The 21,567-nt window shown below is 35.4% G+C and overlaps 1 protein-coding gene across 1 annotated transcript in view; it reads right to left on the bottom strand.

Annotated features, from left to right (window-relative positions):
• Window positions 1-7,152: 7,152 nt before the first annotated feature.
• Window positions 7,153-21,567, bottom strand: part of LOC126822349 (phospholipase DDHD1) — a 43,648-nt gene continuing 29,233 nt past the window's right edge. The window contains exons 6-14 of the mRNA XM_050551199.2: window positions 20,615-20,721; window positions 20,042-20,153; window positions 19,437-19,513; window positions 18,474-18,541; window positions 17,260-17,323; window positions 15,864-16,013; window positions 14,855-15,113; window positions 14,196-14,330; window positions 7,153-8,959 (exon numbers count right to left, since the gene is read on the bottom strand). Coding sequence (XP_050407156.1) covers window positions 8,802-8,959; window positions 14,196-14,330; window positions 14,855-15,113; window positions 15,864-16,013; window positions 17,260-17,323; window positions 18,474-18,541; window positions 19,437-19,513; window positions 20,042-20,153; window positions 20,615-20,721 — 1,130 coding nt within the window. The 3' untranslated portion in view covers window positions 7,153-8,801. The remainder of the gene's footprint in view (window positions 8,960-14,195; window positions 14,331-14,854; window positions 15,114-15,863; window positions 16,014-17,259; window positions 17,324-18,473; window positions 18,542-19,436; window positions 19,514-20,041; window positions 20,154-20,614; window positions 20,722-21,567) is intronic.

The following is a 21,567-nucleotide window of genomic DNA, read 5'->3' as shown; positions in this document are numbered from 1 at the left end:
TCTCGCGCTTTCCAGCTAAAATGTCTACCTGTGATAAAGTGCAAAGTTCAAGGTTCGTTCAAAGTCCAGGTTTCCGCGGAGGTCGCTATGCCACAACCTCAGACTGATCGCTACTTTTCACGTGTATGCAGATAACGTAACTATAAGTTTGGGAATTGTAAAGTAATCTAGCAACGTCCAGATGTTTTAAAACTCGCAGTCGTTGCTTCAGGAACATGAATGTTCTGTTGCTAACTATGTATACAACTCTATAACACCAATCATGACGTAATGTGGCTTCTATACGTGTGCAATATTCGGCACAGACTGTAGAATTCTATAGTTAGATAGCAGAGGTCGACCGTAGCCATGTTTGAAAATGGTGTTTTGAAAAAAGTGTTAATTTTACGTCGTGTGTATTGACCGATGGGTCCCGAAAAATATATGTCATTTTTCTTAATCAAGCGGTCATGACCGGCATATACAGCCGACCAGGAACACCTGAGCTCTACATTCTGAAATCTGCCCTTACCCCCACTCCCTCCCCTCTACTTGGCCAAACCTGATTGGGAGAAAGAAAATCCACAATACGTCTTACAAGCCAATGAAAGTCTTAAAATCTTTGTTCAAAAGTATCTTTGTAAAAGTACAGCCATGTTTACAAGCCCGTGGACGGAATAAAATTATATGGATTTGATTACCTTTACTAAAATATCTTCGCCAGGGGAAATGAATGTGATTTTCGTGGGAATATTCAGAGGTAAAATCCAGGGCCGTAACTAGCTCAGAGCAACCAGGGGGGGGGGGGGGGCGAGAAGTGTTCTCAGGGGTGCTGTAAAATTGACGGACAATGTATATCAATTTTGTCGAAAAAATTTTCCCTGGGGGGGGGGGGGGTGCGGAAAAAATTTCCCTGGGGGGGGGGGGGGGGGGTGTCTGGTAAAACCTTTGAAACTGTGGGCCTATTACAAACAATAGTTACGTTTGGCGACAATATTGGGATGGGAAAGCTATTTTCAAGACCGATTTAGCTGAATAGATGAATTGGTCTGAAAAAAAGTCAACACAACCAATAGTATTTGCAATCTTCAAACAGCTGTCTTTCCTGGCAGTTTAACGAATGCTGGATGGCGAAACTTGTGTGGAGAATGTAGTATTTACTGCATGTAGGGGAGACAACTACATTAAGGAACTACGATTGTGCATATACATGTAGATTTACAGTAAAATACCGTTGGATTCCATTCCAGTCTTACTTAAGGTGAGTGAGAGAGAAAGAAATGGGGTTTAACGTCCACTCGACACTAGGTCATTTCTGAACTAACACATGGTTCAATTTTATTTCAATAATTCGCTTGCGCGTAGAGGTCTTTAGCAGTCGTAGGAAACCGGAGGACCCAGAGAAAACCTATGAGGTTGGACAGACGACCCTACTCCTTGTCACGTACAACCAGGGAATCAAAACTAGGCCAGTTGACTCAATGACAGACCTTACGATACAACGCGCACACGCTAACCAGTCGGCCATCCAACCCCCCTCAGTGGTTCCATGAAACAGCAAATTGACCTTCAGTGTAAATAACACCATGATCAACACAGTAAGAAAAGAAAGTCAGGGTTTAATGTGTAAGAATTATTTATTTATTTGTTCAACAGTATAGTTCACAGAAGTTTTGGCACAATGATAGAAAAATAGGAAATGTGGACATCATCATTTGAATATAACAATTATAAATATTTCACCATTAAATCCTTTAATTGGCAAGGATTCTTGAAAGACAAGATTGGTAAAATAATAAATATTTATATATATAAGTCGAACACGACAACAATAATTGGTAATTATTTATGGATAATTAATTAAAGGTTATGGATAATCAATTATAGATTATGGATAATCAATTATAGATAATCAATTATAGATTATGGATAATCAATTATAGATTATGGATAGTCAATGACAGTTAATCAATTATAAATAGTCAATTATAGATAGTCAATTATACATAATCAAATATAGATCATCAAATATAGATAACCACTAATCAATTACAGACAATTAATATTATGTATAATCAATTACAGATAATTGATAACAAATTACATGTACACATAATCATTGTCCCTTATAGATAATCAATCATAATCAATTATAGATAACTAATTATAGATTATAGGCAATCAATTATAGACAATCAATTACATAGATTTGTAGATAATTATTTGTAGACTTTTAGATAATCAATTAGAGATTAGTAGGTAACCAATACCACATTAGTAGATCAATTATAGATAATCAATTAGAGATTAGTAGGTAACCAATACCACATTAGTAGATCAATTATAGATAATCAATTATATGTAATCAATATACGTAATCAATATACGCAATCAATAACTAATCAATTACTGACAACCAATTATAGATTATCAATTATAATAATATATATTTTACTTGTGATAGTACTTATCACAATAACAACATCATATAATTTTATAATTTATAAAAAAAAAAATGAATTTGAATAATGGGGGATTATTCAGAAAAACACCAATCTTAAAATAGTTGAGAGGTTTTCTTGAATAATTTAATTTACAATAATAATTATATATTACCAACATTTACAAGTAACAATAACAATTTTGAGAAGAAAATAAGAAAGAAATGTCATTAGATAGAATAAGTGGTTATTAATGTCTATGCCTAGCGATACTCATAACTGGCCTCCCTGAAAAAATAATGGCTTGTCGTTCCTTTCCAAAAATAAATACAAATAGTAACATCAAGCTTTTAATATTCAAAAAATGGGTGAAAGATGAAGAGTTCCTACCAGGGGAGGGAGTGAAGGGGATAGTGGGTTAGCCAGAAAATGTGGAATTAAGATCACAGTTTTATCTGAAACTACATGTAACTTAGGGAACCCGTATTCAGATTTGTTTAATTGTGCAGTTTGGAATGATTTACGATTGTCGTTAAATTGCTTATATACCCCTAGTTTGGGAAGTGGGAACAGGTTTTTATCTTAAACTTAATTTAAGGGAACCTCTATTCCTCTTATCTTAATTTGACCGAATTTGGAATTATTCACAACAGATGTTAATTTGCTTTTACAGGTTACATTTTTCTGGTATTTCGAGTTTTTTTGGAGTGGTGGTGGGGGTGTATCATTTATTTTGGATAGACTATCTAACAATCCGAAATCAGTGCAAAATAAACCTAAGTCTGGATATTTTGATTATTTTTGGTGGAGGTGGGGTTTGGGGTGGGGTGTGTGTCTGTTCGAAATAACATGCAAGGTGGGGAAACAACTGAGCGCCAACTGTCATGGGAATGGCTTAAGATTAGAATTTACGAGATCACAGATTAAGGCATTGTCATTGAAAATATTATCAAGTTTGTTCCCGCTCTCCATTGTCTGTAGACGTTCCCCCACAATAGGTTACACAAAGTACACCAAGCAACAGACCAACACATATTTGAGTTCAGCTGGCGCTCATTCTAGGAATGCACTAATATAACATTAAAAAAAAAAGAACAACGAAAAATTATTGCACTAAAAAAAGAAAAAATAGCCAACAAGACGTCATGAAAAATATCTGCCAGAGAATAATAGTCAAAAATATCTGACAGAACAGTCAAAAATACCTGACAGAACATAGTCAACAGAACAGTCAAAAATACCTGACAGAACAGTCAAAAATATCTGACAAAACAAAGTCACAAGTATCTGTGATAGTTACAGAACATAGTCAAAACAAGTAGACATTATTAAATCAAACACTTAAAATCTCCAGCGACTCTTGTAGACTGGACAGCCTGCACTAAATGACATCAGACTGGTTCCTGCGTCACTCCTTTTCTGACTTCAATATTCTGATATCTATATGCAAGTCAGAAAAGGAGTGACGTAGGAGCGAGTCTTACGTATTAGAGCAGGTTATCCAGTCTACGCCTCTTGTACCTAAACAATAACAGGAGTGACGTAGGAGCGAGTCTGACGTCATTTAGAGCAGGTTATCCAGTCTACGACTCTTGTACCTAAACAATAACAGCTCAAATATACAATGGATTAGAAGCAAATGGTATTTGACGAATAACCAGCTTTACGGCTTTAAGCGTTTTAGCACTGACAAACTTAATATTAAATATTAATACAAAATATTATACACTTCTATTATATCTACAATCAATTAACCATGACAATGTAAAACAAAGTTAATTAACTAGAACAATGTTAAACAAGTCAATTAACTACAACAATGTATAATAATTTAATTAACTAGAAAAATGTTAAACTTGTAAAAAGTAATTAATTAGGGAAGGTAAATCTATTAATTAAATAACTATAACAACAATATGGGTGTTAATCCATTCATTAATTAACTTGGAACAATGTTAACAATGTTAATCTTTTCATTAATGAACTTGGAACAATGTTAAACATGTTAATCTTTTCATTAATTAACTTAGAACAATGTTAACAATGTTAATCTATTCATTAATTAACTGGGAACAATGTTAAACATGTTATTCAGTTCATTAGTTACCTGGAACCATGTTAATTAATTAACCTGGAACAATGTTAAAGATGTACATCTGTTAATTAATGAAGACAATGTTAATTTGTTAATTGATAAATTACGAAAAATTAACGAAGACAATGTTAATTTGTTAATTGATAAATTACGAAAAATTAACGAAGACAATTCTAATTTGTTAATTGATAAATTATGAAAAATTAACGAAGACAATGTTAATTTGTTAATTGTTAAATTACGTAAAATTTAAACATGCTCATCTGTGATTAAAGCCACTGATCATCATTGGAGTGATTTTGAATCGAAATGAAATGGGGTTTAACATTCTACTGTTCTCCCCCGAACTGGGCTAATGCAGACGGACATACCCCATACGGTGTACTATGAGGGAAATTTTGTCCAGACAAATTCCCACTGCCAAGGGATCTTATTAGATTGATTTTAGTGTTAAGCTAATCAAAATTGAAGTATCTACTAAAATTTGGATTTTATCTTAAGTTAAGATTTCAAGAAACAAGGCCCTGATTTGAAATAATGATCAGTGGCTTATATCTAAACACTGACATCTAAAGAAAAACCAAAAGATTATAAAAAAGAACAAGTAATACTACACTAAAATTTGTGACTATTAAATGCAAAGTCATAAAAAAACCTATATACAAATAAATATGTAGCAACGACATCTGGCTACTATTTAGCAACCATAATCAAGTACTATTTAGTAACCATAATCAGGTACTATTTAGTAACTATTACTCTACTATTTAACAACAATAATCGGGTACTATTTAGCAACCATTACTAGCTACTATTTAGTAACCATAACCAGGCACTATTTAGCAACCATTATTAGCTACTATTTAGCAATAATAACCGGGTACTATTTAGCAACCGTAACTGGCTAATATTCAGCAACCATAACCTGTTACTATTTAGCAACCATAACCTGTTACTATTTAGCAACCATAACCTGGTACTATTTAGCAACCAGAACTGGCTTCTATTATGTTAGCAACCATAAGCCACTACTTTTGGTCTGTTAGTTACAATTCTATGGCAACCTAGAAATGTTACAGTAACACCCCCATGGGTTCCTATGGTACAATATTTGCAGCAATAGCAAATGAGTATCCTTTGTGCAGTATGAAAAAATTTAAACATATATTTTAATTAGAACTGTATTTCTATTTAACCCCGCTAAGCAAGGCTCCTACTAGCCCTAAATAGAGCCATATATAGATAGAGTTTGGCCAACTATTGTCTTAGTTATTGGGAAACAAAATTTCTTTTTGCCTAATCTTAGTGCTGTGCTATTGCAGATTTTGCTTGTTATCCACTGGATTTTATACAGAATTATCATTCCGTTATTATATATCTGTTCTGTTCTAACAGTGAGCTATTAAACTTAAATATACGTTATGCAAGAGCTAAATCTGCCTATTGCAGGTCTTTCTTTAGGCCTGAAATGTTATCTAAATTATTAATTAGACATTAATTAACGTATCCAGACCATAATCAACACTCGATGCCATCGCTGGCCCGTGATATTTACTGGATTTGAATACATTTTGTGATGGATGATTTAACGTCAAAATGGATAATTGAGACTTTGTTCTTTTATCATACCAACGTTAGTAATAATGATCGTGGCTAGGCCTAAAATTCAATGGTTAATATCTCGGTTCTGAGTGAAGTAATTTGACTGAAATTTTCAGCACTGTCAGCTTACATCTAATATCCCATAATGCCCCTTTAACGACTGGGTAACCAAATAGTGACCATGGCCAGATTCTCTCTATATATTGCTCTGCCCTAAACTATAAAATCTAGTTTGTGCTCTTAATACACAACAATTCTTTACTGGCCTGGAAATAACAAAATGTCCGACACTACTGAAGTTATACAGGTCACAATTCTATGGAAGACAATTACTGCTTATTACTGAGCGACGTTTTGACTAGGCTTCTCTAGTCATTATCAAGCAATGATAAAATGTATATTTCCATAGGATTGTGACCTGTATACTCCAGTTCAATTACTAAATGCCATTGAAACAATTACTGAAGTTCTTTGTACCTGATATTGAAAACGAACCAAAAACTCTGGACAACTGGTCTTACTAAGAGATGTTTATGGTTCTACCTGATATTTAAAACGAACGAAGAACCCTGAACGACTGTCTTACTATAAAATGTTTATGGTTCTAGTATAAGCATTGTTTCAGACAATATATACATCATCATATGCTTATTATCATCAAAAACATTAAGATGACAAAGCAGATTATAATGATGATAAAGTCTTCATCAACAACACTTAGGTATAATTGTGATCATTATAGAGTTAAGAATCTTATCTAGTCTACCGGTAGTCAAAAAACTTATGGCTACATATGGCTATCTATAATTTAGATCTAGTCTACCAGTAGCCAAAAAACCTATGGCTATATATAGCTATCTATAGATCTTGTCTACCAGTAGTCAAAAAAACCTATGGCTATATATAGCTATCTATAGATCTTGTCTACCAGTAGCCAAAAAACCTATGGCTATATATAGCTATCTATAGATCTTGTCTACCAGTAGTCAAAAAAACCTCTGGCTATATATAGCTATCTATAGATCTTGTCTATCAGTAGCCAAAAAACCTATGGCTATATATAGCTATCTATAGATCTTGTCTACCAGTAGCCAAAAAACCTATGGCTATATATAGCTATCTATAGATCTTGTCTACCGGTAGTCAAAAAAACTTATGGCTATCTATAATATAGATTTAGACTACTGGAAATCAAGAAAACTTATGGCTACATATGGCTATCTATAGATCATGTGTACTGGTAATCAAAAATATTATGGCTACATGTATATGGCTAAAAATATTATATGGCAAAATACATATATGTATATGGCAATCAAATCAAATGTCACTATGGTTAATAAAGTACTTTGTTAACCCTTTGGTGCTAGGATCGTGTCCATAACTAGTTCTGCTAAGGTCACCTTAAACCACCCAAACCATATGAAGAGCTGCGATGCCTCCAGTAACTAGTACATGGTCCTACTAAATAGGAAGCTATTCATATGGCTGGTGGTTTGAGGTGGTCTATGGAACAGTAGTTTCTGACTGTACAAGTACCATTGTAGGGTCAAGATCTAAATATTAAGGCCATCTGAAGATTTCGTCATGGTCATGAGATGTAAACAGGGTTAGGGCACGTATTTGTTCCCGAGGATTGTGGGTTCAGGTTAGCGTTAGCCCTGTTTACATCTCATGACCTTGACGAAATCTGCAGGTGACCTTAATATTTAGATCTAACCCCACTGTAGTATCTGTATCAGAATTCAAAAAGTGAACCTATTGTATGCTCTATGGAATATGTCATCAGATAAACAAGTAAACCTTTACTCGTCTATATCAGGTAGATGTGTTAATATAAATAATTGTTCAACCAAAAGAAAGATGCAATTTTCTGTGCTGATTTTTTTTCTTTTTTTTAGTGGGATGACGATAAACCAGTAAGAGAACCTATAACATGGGATCCTATTGGATAAACCAGTAAGAGAACCTATAACATGGGATATCCAATTGGATAAACCAGTAAGAGAACCTATAACATGGGATATCCTATTGGATAAACCAGTAAGAGAACCTATAACATGGGATCCTATTGGATAAACCAGTAAGAGAACCTATAACATGGGATATCCAATTGGATAAACCAGTAAGAGAACCTATAACATGGGATATCCTATTGGATAAACCAGTAAGAGAACCTATAACATGGGATATCCTATTGGATAAACCAGTAAGAGAACCTATAACATGGGATATCCCATTGAATAAACCAATCAGAGAACCTATAATATGGGATAACCCATTGGTTAAACAAGTCAGTCAACCAATGTAGCTAGATATCAGAATTCAAAGATGGAATCTATCATAATCTGTGTATCATTTAATCTTGTGTATCTAGCGCTAATTTCTTTCACGTTCTTTCAATATTAAATCTTTTAAAAACTCGAAAAAATGGTTTAAAATCACCAAAAATCATCTAATTTGTACTTGTGTCCAGAACTTCTCGGTCACTGTTGGAAAATAATCAACGCAATTGATTATTGATGTATAATGATTAATTTTTGAACAGTGGTCAGAAAATTAAATACTTGTAAATTGGAGACGCATTATCAAAATTAATCACTCAGCTTTAAACTAGACGCAAGATTAAATAATATCCAGGTTACAGTGTTGCATTACATATAATTGTATCATGTGTTAAACCTTTACTCGTTTTGTTCCTGTAGATGTGGATGAAGATGTGTTAATATAAATAATGCGATATCTTTGTTCGACCAATAAGATGTATGTGACGTCAGTAATGACATGTAGCTGTTCTCTAAACTTCGCTCTTTTAACTGATAATCTAAACGATACTCCATTTCTGAAAAATACAAATGAAAACATCATTTAATGAATTTTTACAAGAGAGAACATTCTGCACACAGTCAACTTTCTACCTTGAGAGTAGATCTCTGTAATGAATGGTCACCATATTGAAAAATTGGTGTACTATTTTGTTATGTGGTTCTAATCCGGTTTACTTCTTTAAAAAACTAAATAAACATTTTCAGTTTCATTAAACATGAAATTTTAATCAGAAGACATACTTCTCAAAACTCTTGAAGTATACTTAAAACAGCATTAGGTAAGATTAGATAATGAGCGACAGTTCTCGCTATAATAGTTAAAAAAAAACCCCAGATAATAAAAAGAGAATATGCTGAAAATTTCAATCAAATTACTTCCCTTTGAGCCAAGCTATTGGAGATACAATTATAGCCTAGTCTCGACTGTCATTACTATCATTGTTACGATAATTAACAAAGTCTCGATTATCCATTTTTACATTATTTTCATCGACCACAAAACGTATTCAAATCTACTAAATATCAGAGCCATCTGATGGCATCAAGAGTTGATTATGGTCTTGGTAAATTAATTAATGTTTTAATTAATAGTTTATATAATATTTCAAGCCAAAAGAGAGAGAGAGGCAGATTTAGTTCTTGCATAATGTATGTTTAATGTATTGAACTAAAATCTGCAATGAAAGAATTTAAATGTTGATCAACTAGAGGGGGTAAGTTTCATATGAAGAGCGTTTCACCTGGTGGACGATTGGTACACACAGTTATGATGACCAGACCTAGAGTGTCCACAAGAATTTTCAAAGTGATCAAGGGCCATAACTCTAGCAGTAATTATCAGAAATCATTGACAATCACTGGGCTTCTTCGTCTCACGACCTTAAACACTGTGTTGAAATTTAAAGTCAATCGCATATTAACTTTGACCTCTAGAGCGTCCACAAGATTTTCCAAAGTGATTAAAGGCCATAACTCTGGCAGTAATTATTGGAAATCATTGAAAATCAACAGGCTTCTTCGTCTCATGACCCTTAACACTGTGTATATGAACTTCATTCCTCTAGAGCGTCCACAAACAATTGTGGACAGACAGACGGATGGGGGCGACGGCAATATATGACCACATTTCAGTGCCGTTAAATCCTGAACAGGAATTGAGGAACAGGCTAAGCTTATCAACTCATCTCTCCAAATATCACATATCATATGTGTATCTTTATGTTTTCAACGAAACACCCAACAAATGCACAAAATTCTTGTTAAGGGCTGTAGGGTTTTATGAAGCCACCCTCAAGGATTCTCGATCTAAAAGAATCATGCACAAAATAAATATATCGGTCATTTGGATTTTCTCAAACAGAACTTATAATTTCTGTAGTCAAATCAAACACCATAAATAAAAAGAGACCTGAAAATAAAATCTAATAAAAGCTAATCCCGAACACATAAACTACTCTACATATACTAAGGCCTTTCTGTGTTACCCAGATAGATACACCAAATAGGAATTTAAACAAAAGACCGAATTATCAACCGTCAATACACGTCATTCAGCTGTCAGGACCTGTCACATTTTTGCATTGCGTCTTTATTGTAATTGAATACTGCGTTTTCCTCTTTTTATTGTTGGGGGGTTGGGTGGCTGATTGGTTAGAGCATGCAAGTTGTATCACAAGGTCTGTCATTGAGTCAACTGGCGTGGTTTCGATTCCCTGGTTGTAGGTGACAAGGAGTAGGGTCGCCTCTCCAACCTTGTGGGTTTTCTTCGGGTCCTTCGGTTTTCTCCCACTGCTAAAGTTCCCTACGCACAAGCAAATTATTGAAATAAAACTGAATCATATGGTAGTCCTGACATGCCCTAGTTTGTGTCGAGTGGACATTAAACTCTTAAGATATCTTGACTGGAAACAAATCCAAAACATGATAATAATAATAAATCTACAAAAGTCTGTTTGTTTCCAACGAAAAACAAAAATTTGAGCACATGAATCATTTATGCAAAAAATGCACAATACTACATGTCTAAAAGAGCAGACAGTTGAAGAAGAAAAGGAAGTTTAAGTTTAATCAGCAGCCATATTCTCAGAAAAATGGAGTATAGTTTCAATTACAAGCCAATATCGCAGAGTCTAGTTTCAACCACTGGCCCAAACTAAAAATTTTGAGAGATCGGAGGCCTTGGTCACAAAAACTTACATCCGCTAAAATCAATCGTAATTTAAAGGCGCTGCGACTCTTAAATTCATGATTTTAGGGAGTTATGTTTTCGAGAATAAAACCTCCAGTCAGAAAGATGAGAATGTTCATTAAGGCCACACCAATTTTGTTCTTCAGGAATATCTATTAAATTTCGCTCGCTTCTTAGGAACAGAATAAATAAAATTAAAGAAAAATAATTGTTTGCTCTGCTCATAGACTTGTAGTTCTGATTATTAAGTTTTGAAATATTAAAGATACATTATGTAAGATTTAGATAAAGAGCTAGCCATTCTTGCTATAATAGTTCGAAAATAGATAATGTAAAATGAATACTTTGAAAATTTCATTCAACTTATTCTATTACGAGCGAAGATATTAGCCTTTGAAGGTTTGACCAGACGTGTGCAATAATTTGAACCACCGTACTGATTGTTTGAAGCTAAGTCTCTCTCCTCCATGTTTAGCTTAAATCAAAATATGGCTGAACTGTTCTAATCTATTTAATATCAGAGAAATCTGATGCCATCGAGAGTTGACTATGGCCTGGATAAGTTAAATAATGTCTTATTAATAAATTTAGATAAAGTTTCAGGCCTAAAGAAAGACCTGCAATAGGCAGATTTAGCTCTTGCATAATGTATGTTTAAGTTTTGAAATATTAAACTAAAAATTTATTCCTGAGACTCAAGTGGTAACTGGTTTATCAAGGACCAGAAGAACTGAAATTCAATTTGGCTTGGCCTACGTAAGCGCTTAAGAATAAATAAGACCCTGAGTACACCAAGAGTTGTCTTCCATTACCAAAAATAGTAATACTCGTCTTACCACAGTTTACACATTCTCTCTCTACGTGAACGGTTTTGGGTTTACTTCTTCTAATGACACATACTGCTGTTTGATAAATAATCAAACATTATAAACATCAACATAATTCAAATCTCACTGTCTGACTCCAATAATAATAGTTATTATCTCCCTTGATATTATACCTTGCTATCATTAAATAACAACATAACGTCATGCTATATGTACCTTAATGCCAATCTCCCTGTCTGACTCCAATAGTAATAGTTCTTATCTCCCTTGATATTATGCCTCGCTATAATTAAATATCAACATATCGTCATGCTATACATGAACCTTAATGCCAATCTCACTGTCTGACACCAATAGTAATAGTTATTATCTCCCTTAATATTATACCTTGCTATCATTAAATATCAACATATAGTCATGGTATACAATAATTTAAACCTGACTGACTCCAATATTAATAGTTCTTATCTCCCTTGATGATAAATATAGTGGGTGATCGATTCATAGTCCGGAACGTCCCGAATTGACAGAATTGCAATCGAGTGACGCGGAATTCAGCCCTGTCACAGTTCTGTCAGTACCAACAGCTGAGGTGGCGTGAGTAGAATTGTGACGTATTTTAAGCCGGCACATGCGTTGTACTCCGAAATTCTCCTTTTCACTCGATTGACACTATTTTCGGAATTGAGAGAATTTAATTCCGGAACGTTCAATCCAGTATTCCCATTGGGTTTGCTCGATTGTCAGTTCAGAACATCCCAAATAAACATAATTGCAATTGATACAGTTCTGTCAGTCCCGACAACGGAGGTGGTGTTAGTAGAATCGTGACGTAATTAAACTCAACGAGTATGTTTCAGCTGTCATAGTTGGTCAATATATTTTCTTATGCAGTCAGCGTATGCATTCTAGCCCCAAATTGCCATTTTCACTTAATTGTCACTATTTTGGGGATTTAGAAATTCAATTCCGGAACGTTCAGACGAGTATTCCCTACAAGTTGCTATCAAAATATATCAACATTTGGTGATCCCCGATTGTCAAACGGGAACACCTGGAATTGACAGAATTAAAATCGCGTGACACAGAAATCAGTCCTGTCACAGTTCTGTCAGCCCCGACAACGGTGGTGGTGTGAGTAGAATCGTCAAGCTGTCATGGTTGATTGATATATTTTCTCACATCGAAAAAACTGTGCTCAGTCTTGAATCTGGTTTTAGTATTTTTAAAAGGAATAAAGTTAGTTACAGTGAATATTTCCGGTTAATTTTTAGTTGTCGTTACAAATGTATCAATATTGTTTGTATGTCTGGTGAAGTGGAACATAAGTATAAAGTGTTTTAGTCAAGGAATTAACAATCAGCCTAGAGCAAAGAAGTATATGAAGAGCCCCAGGGAAGAACGATCTAAGTCATTTTTTCAACGAACCCCAGTTAATGGCACCATCTGGTAGCAAATTGTATAAGCTTTCTGTGGAACAATCAATTTCAGGTAAAAACGATCAGAGTCACATCTAACCAAGGCTCTTCTGAAATGGTCTCCCAGACAAATAAGTCCATCGTACCCTTTATTTGACCTTAATTTGGCTGAAAAGTGGAAGTCAGTTGTTGTTCTGGTAATTATGATTCGTATTAAGTTGTTCTCGAAAAGACAAAAATGTGACTTAGATCGTTCTTCCCCTGGACTCCGCATATATCTAGCTCTCTTATTACTGCAATCTGATTAAAACACAGATCTTGTTTCGTTTCGTTTTTTTATAGTTCAAAATTTTGTTTTACTTGTCGTTACTACACTAGGATCGGGAAGAGTTGTTATATAACCCACGTTCTGGATGATGTGAGGGATTAGCCAATGAAACAGTCTGTTACGGCAAGTTTTTTGCGTGAGGTCCACGGAACTGTGGGTAACGCACTAGAAACATCAACACTGATTGGTTAATCGAATGTCTGACGTCATAGAGTCAAATGCCGCTCGTATGACCCCAGACACAACCTTCGAGTACAACTGGTCAGATCTTCATGTAGTGTAGGCCATCGAAAGTATAAAAAAAAAAAAACGAAATATAGAACTGTACTTTAATCAGATTGTTATTACTATCCTCCTTACCTACTAACATATCATCTACCTGTAATTTCCAGTCCCTTCCCTGCTAAAATATTGATGTTTATTAGGCCTACCTGTTCAAACCCCATCCAACCCCTCCCCCACTAATATATTGATGTTAATTAGACCTACCTGTTTTATCTATATCTTTAGGATCCAGATATTCTACCTGTAATTTCTGGGCCTCATTATCAAATTTCTGTAGCATCTTTAACTCTGCGCTCAGTGCTTCCTCATCTTTGGATTTACGACCAGACAGCCATTTAGCTAACAAAACAAAATAAATTTTAATTGTATTTTAGGTAACAATATACAAGCCATGCTGATGTATGTCAATTTCAAGCAAAATAAAAAAACAACCTGAAATTCAAATTCCCATTATATTGTGGTTTTTTTTTAGGAGAGAGAGAGAGAGAGAGAGAGAGAGGTTTTAAACATCCACTCAACCCCAAAATAGGTCATTTTGGGAATAACATGTAGTTCAATTTTATTTCATTAATTCGCCTGCGCGTAAGTAAAAGGGTCTTTAGCAGTGGGAGGAAACCGGAGAACCCGGAGAAATCCCACAAGGTTGGACAGGCGACCCTACTCCTTGTCACGTATGACCGGGGAATCGAAACCACACCAGTTGACTCAATGACAGACCTTGTGATACAACTTGCATGCGCTAACCAATCGACCACCCAACCCCCCAACAATAAAAAGAGAAAAACGCAGCATTCAATTACAATAACCACGTTAACCATTTGGCCATCCACCCACCCTGTAATCTACAGATTAATCTAACTTACAAAAAGAGAACTTTTTTGATGATTGACTGCTGGTTTTCTCGGAGGCCGAGTCTGAGTCACACTTATCGTATGGATCACTAACTTCTTCGATCTTTAGAGATTTATTATTTATCTGTTCCTCGGACATGGTTTTTAACGCAGCGTAAGCTCTCCGTGTTAACTTGACGTATGGTACTTTCTTTGGTGAATTATAATGATGAATGGGTAAAGGCATTATGGTAGCATAGTGTTTCAATACAAGAGGTTCTAATCTGTAAGCCTGAAACATATAAAATATGATATTAATTTCACTCAGTAATTTAATATATTTATTAATAAATGGGTGAGGGGGGGGGGGGGTCGAAGCTGTATTTTGTGGTGTCTTTTTCTATCAAAAATGAAATGAAATGGTGTTTAACATCATACTTTTTTGCTCCGACTGGGCTAATGAAGACAGGCATACACCATACAGTGTACTATGAGGGAAATTTTGCCCAGACAGCGGCACTATGGCCTACTCTTATATCAAATTCCAACTGCTAAGGGATCTTTTACATGCACAACAATGTGTACACAGGACCTTGTTTTTTTGTCCCATCTGAATGACTAGACAGCTGTCCTTGTCAGGCCCTCCACCCTGCACCACTGACCAGGGAAAACCATGCCTGAAAATCTTGATGAACTTTCTCGGTCAACACCGGGAGCGAATCCGCAGCCTACAGTCTAGCGTGCCTGCGTGTCACCCACTTAGCTATGTTTATCTTTTGAGATGTATTGGTACAATCTGGCTGGTCATGCCATTAAGGTTATCTAAATCTAGAGCGAGAGACAGACAGAGAGACAGAGAGACAGAGAGAGAAATGGGGCTTAACCTCCACTCGACACAAACTAGGTCATTTCGGGACTAACACATAATTCAACTTTATTTCAATAATTCACTTGTACGTAGGGGTCTTTAGCAGTAGGAGAAAACCAGAAAATTCAGAGAAAAACCTACGAGGTTGAATCTAAATGTAGAGAAAATACTTACGACAGGATCAGAAGGATGATAAATATTAAAGAGACGTTTACACACCGACGATGGTATAATATGTTCCTGTGTTCCCGTTCCCTTTGGTCTCATACCTCGTAATGCTAAAAATACAGCAAGTGGTGAACCAAGGCAAAATAGGTTTTCTATCTGAAATTATATTAAAATAGGCTTTCTATCTGAAATTATATTAAAATAGGCTTTCTATCTGAAATTATATTAAAATAGGTTTTCTATATGAAATTATATCAAAAGATAGGTTGCCAGGCAACGTAACATACGCCCACAGCAGCTATATCTTCCGGGCAGTCAACAAGAGTTGTCACATATTTTTACTTTTTTCGGTAATGAAACATTTATAATACATTAAAATCTGATTAAGAGTAACAACTCATTAAGTAATTATCAGAAAACCATTAGAATTTGTTTGTTTTTTATAAAGTTCTGCCCCATGCTAACGTTTAGTATACAAAACTTTTAACATCATGGATTTAGCTGTTCAAGTCATAAAGATTCTTGAAAATCAATATACTTGTTCGTCTCAAGATCTTAAACACTGTGTATAAATTTAAAGTCAATCGGATATTAACTTTAGCCTATAGAGCGTCCACAAGCAATTGTGGACGCCAGACCGACCGACGGACTGACGGACGGGGGCGACAACAATATACAACCACATTTCAATGTGGGCGTATAAAAACCTATCAGAGATTATATTAAAAAAAAAATCTGAAATTATATTAAAATAGTTTTTTTTATCTGAAATTGTATTAAACTACAATCAATAATTCTTCATATATTTGGGTAAAAAGGAAATTAAGTTTAATGTTTTACCTTCTGCTCCAGTTTGGATAATGAAAACTTAAACACTGTGTATAAATTTAAAGTCAATCGGATATTAACTTTAGCCTATAGAGCGTCCACAAGCAATTGTGGACGCCAGACCGACCGACGGACTGACGGACGGGGGCGACAACAATATACAACCACATTTCAATGTGGGCGTATAAAAACCTATCAGAGATTATATTAAAAAAAAAATCTGAAATTATATTAAAATAGTTTTTTTTATCTGAAATTGTATTAAACTACAATCAATAATTCTTCATATATTTGGGTAAAAAGGAAATTAAGTTTAATGTTTTACCTTCTGCTCCAGTTTGGATAATGAAAACTCCATGTAGCCTACACTTATTTCTATTTCTCCGAAAGACTAGACACGTTTCGTTGCCAAGCCCTCTGCACCAATGACAAAGGGAAACCAGGCTGGGAAATCCCGGGAAACCTTCCCAAACAACAGCGAAATCGAACCCAGGAAACCCTAATTAGTGCAACAATGTCATCCTTATTAACAAGCCACTCTGGCTCTCGTTACAAATATAATAGAATAACTTACTGTAAAATTGAGCATTGGTGTAGATTTTTGTTTCTCACGGACTGAGGCTTCGAGTTCATTTACTCTAAAAATAACCAAGTTATAATATTTAATATCAAATAAATACTCTAGTATCTTTAATATACATGAAAGTAAAAAACCTGTGTATTGAGAATGAATGCTGGATACAGGAATATCTTTAATTATATAATAATATACATGCAAGTGGAAAACAATGGAGAGAGAGAGAGAGAGAGGGAGAGAGAGAGAGAGAGAGAGGGAGGGTTTAACATCCACTCAACATAAACTAGGTCATTTCGGGACTAACACATGGTTCAATTTAATTTCAACAATTTTACGTCCTTGTCATGTAGAACCGGGGAATCGAAACCACGCCATTTGACTCAATAACAGACCTTATGATACAGCACACACACATTAACCATTCGGCCCCCTCAACCCCGCACAATGGAGTGAGAATAAATTGGGATTGTAAAACTTGTCTAAGCACTACATTTGAGACCAACATGTTGTAATATGTGAGAATTGACTTGAACAGTGATTTTTCCATTGACCCTTCTACAAATTCCAGCAGTCAAGCTTTCCTTTGGAATGACTGCACGTGTACACGAATGAATCTCAACCTCAGTCGAGGCATATTTTACCCCACGCCGTAACAAAGTTAAAAGAGGGATGTTTCCATAGCATATCTCATAAACCGTTAAAGATATATTTATGAAACTTAGTACACAGTAGTTCTACCTTCTGCTAATTAGAAATTTTCTCAGATTTAATAATCTTTGTGTTTCTATGGAAACAGTTTTGATATACAAGCATGTGGGATGTTGATGACTGAAATGAAATGGGGTTTAATTCCCAACTTTTCAGCGCCGACTGGGCTAATACAGATGGGTATACGCCATGAAGTGTTCTATTAGGGAAATTTGGACATGCCAGCTGTGCTAAGGTCTACTCTTATTTCCAATAAGGATTCTTTTATGTGCACGTGAGGGTATACACAGGACCTCATTTATTTTTGTCCTATCCAAACAACTATACGTTATCTATTTCCAGGCCATCTGTCCTGCAATACTGACTAGGTGGAACCACACCAGAAAATGCAGTTTCTTGGCCAACACAGGGATCAAACAGGACATTTAGGTTAGCTAACGTCTGACTGTGTTATCATGGCTTCTGTACCTAAAGATATTTTTAGACCAAGTAATGATGCCTACCTTCTTCTAGCTTTGTCTAACTCTGCTATTAATTCATCTGAACCACATGGTTGTTGTCGCTCTTCATTCTATAAAATATACAATCAAATATTCAGATCAAATATTATACAAGATTTAGATCAAATATAATACAGAATTCAAATCAAATATTGTACTGGATTCAAATTAAATATAATATAGGATTCAGATCAAATATAACACAGGATTCAGGTTGATTATAATACTGGATTCAGATCGATTATAATACAGGATTCAGATCAAATATAATACTGGATTCAGATCAAATATAATACAGGATTCAGGTTGTTTATAATACTGGATTCAGATCAAATATAATACAGGATCCAAATCAAATTATAATACAGGATTCAAATCAAATATAATACAGGATTCAGATCAAATATAATATAGGATTCAGATCTAATATAATACAGGATCCAGATCAAATTATAATACAGGATCCAGATCAAATTATAATACAGGATTCAGGTCGATTATAATACAGGATTCAGAATGATTATAATACAGGATTTCGGGACTAACATATGGTTCAATTTTATTTCAATAATTCACTTATGCGTAGGTTTTTTTTAGCAATTGGAGGAAACCGGAGAACCCGGAGAAAACCCACGAGGTTGGACAGGCGACCCTACTCCTTATCATGTACCACCAGGAAATCGAAACCACGCCAGTTGACTCAATGACAGACCTTATGATACAGCGCGAACATGTTAACCATTCAGCCATTCAACCCTCCAAATTAAATAAAATACTGGATTCAAATCAAATATTGTCAACAACAAATCATATGTTTAGATTGTTTTTATTGTAAAAACCAGTATGAGTGCACTATATGAACTAGGAACTGAGCATGACGTCATCTCAGCAATCTTGGAATTATGACTTTTATCAAAAATTCGAAGTTTGTCAATGAATGCACAATTGTCCAAAGAACAAACTTACTATAACGGAGGTAACAAATTGGTCGTACATCTTTAATGGATTCCATCCTGTGATTATATCATAGGTTATCACACTTCCTGTATAATACACAAACAGACGTTCATTTAAATATATCACCATAAACAATATACACCACAGTTGATGGAATGAGGGGATTGGGGGAGTTGGGAGGGACGGAGGGAAAGAGTGCTAATGTCCACTACACACAAATGAATGATCTAAAGTGCACACATTAGAACCAGTAGTGATAAGCCCACGAGAGAGAGAGAGAGAGAGAGAGATAGAGAGAGAGAGAGATGGGGTTTAACGTCGACTCGACACAAACTAGGTCATTTCGGGACTAACATACGGTTTAATCTTATTTCAATAATTCACTTGCACGTAGGGATCTTTAGCTGTGGGAGGAAACCAGGGGGCCCGGAGAAAACCCACGAGGTTGGACAGGCGACCCTACTCCTTGTTACGTACAACCGGGGATTCGACCCACGTGAGAGGCAACCCACAAATACAAAACATGAAAAGGTCATATTTCACAAACAGTTCTAGGTTGTCTGTTACACACACCTGATATCATATGCTTTCAATTAAATAAATCAATAACTTACCTAAAGAATGAGCAATTATTGAGACTTTGCCTCGATTGGCCTCAAAATAAGGATGTCGTGAACAAAACATTTTGTAAAGTCGGTTTAGTTCAGACTGAAGGCTGTGGGTGATCTGAAAACCAAAAGATTTAGATAAAGAGCAGATCGTTCTTGCTATAACAGTTCCAAAATAGATAATTCAAAAATAATATATTGAAAATTTCATTCAAATTTCTTAATTCTGAGCGTCGTTATCACTGTTTGAAGTTATTATCGCAGCAACGTCACTTGTTAATCGAGTCTCAGCCTCGCTTCTCCATTGTTAAATTAAATCATTAAATGGTGGTCATATTTTAATCTGTTTACATCTGCGCCACCTTCTGATGACCTAGAGAGTTGATCTGAAAGAAATTAACGCCAAATACGCAGGATTGAATGATACTCTGGTCTCAGTGACAGTGGACTTGTATCATAAACTAGCCTCTGATCTATACAGTGGACTTACTAACCTCTGATCAATACAGCTGACTTACTAGCCTCTGATCTATATAGTGGACTTACTAGCCTCTGGTTTTATACAGTGGACTTACTAACCTCTGATCTATACAGTGGACTTGTATAATATAATATATCCATGGCACTAGAGTTTAATATATTTCTTACACCTTTCATCTTGTTAGGAGTTATATTATCAACAGTATCTACAAAAAAAAATAAAAAATTTAAACAAGATTCTATAAACGGAAATAAAAAAATTCGCAGGATTCAAGATAGTTGCTAATCATTTATCAGAGAGAGAGAGAGAGAGAGGTTTAACGTCCACTCGACACAAACTAGCTCATTTTGGGACTAACATATGGTTTTTTTTTAAATTTTATTTCAATAATTCGCTTGCGCATAGGGGTCTTTAGCAGTGGGAGGAAACCGGCGGACCTGGAGAAAACCCATGAGGTTGGTCAGGTTACCCTACTCCTTGTCACGTACAACCGGGGATTCGAAACCATGCCAGTTGACTCAATGACAGGCATATGATACAGCGTGCACATGCTAACCATTCGGCCATCCAACCCTCCTAATCATTTATCAAGACCCCAAAGAAATGAAATGCAATGGGGTATAACGTCGTACTGTTCTGTTCTGACTGGGCTAATGAGGGAAATTTTGCCCGGACAGTGGCCCTATGGCCTACTCTTGTATCAAATTCCAACTGCCAAGGGATCTTTTACGTGCATGTCACATTATCTTATCCTTGACCCCAAAGAATAAAAATTGATTTAGTTTGACCTAAAGTCTGTCTCACACGGGCTTGTGTATGGCTCACTACACAACACAGCTTCACAGTTTCTTTGTGAGTAGGGGGTCTTTAGCATTGGAAGGAACGGGAGGGACCCGGAAAACCCATGAAGTTGGGAAGGCAACCCTACTCCTTGTTACGGACAAGCTTGGGATTGAAACCACGCCACTGGACTCAATGACAGACCTTATGATCTAAAGTGCCATGCATTAGACCATAGGTTCAAAACCTGTTTTGGGTGGCGACCCCATTC

Source organism: Patella vulgata, chromosome 5 (genome assembly GCF_932274485.2).
Source record: "Patella vulgata chromosome 5, xgPatVulg1.2, whole genome shotgun sequence".
Classification (NCBI taxonomy): domain Eukaryota; kingdom Metazoa; phylum Mollusca; class Gastropoda; family Patellidae; genus Patella; species Patella vulgata.
This window is presented reverse-complemented; position numbering and strand designations above follow the sequence as displayed.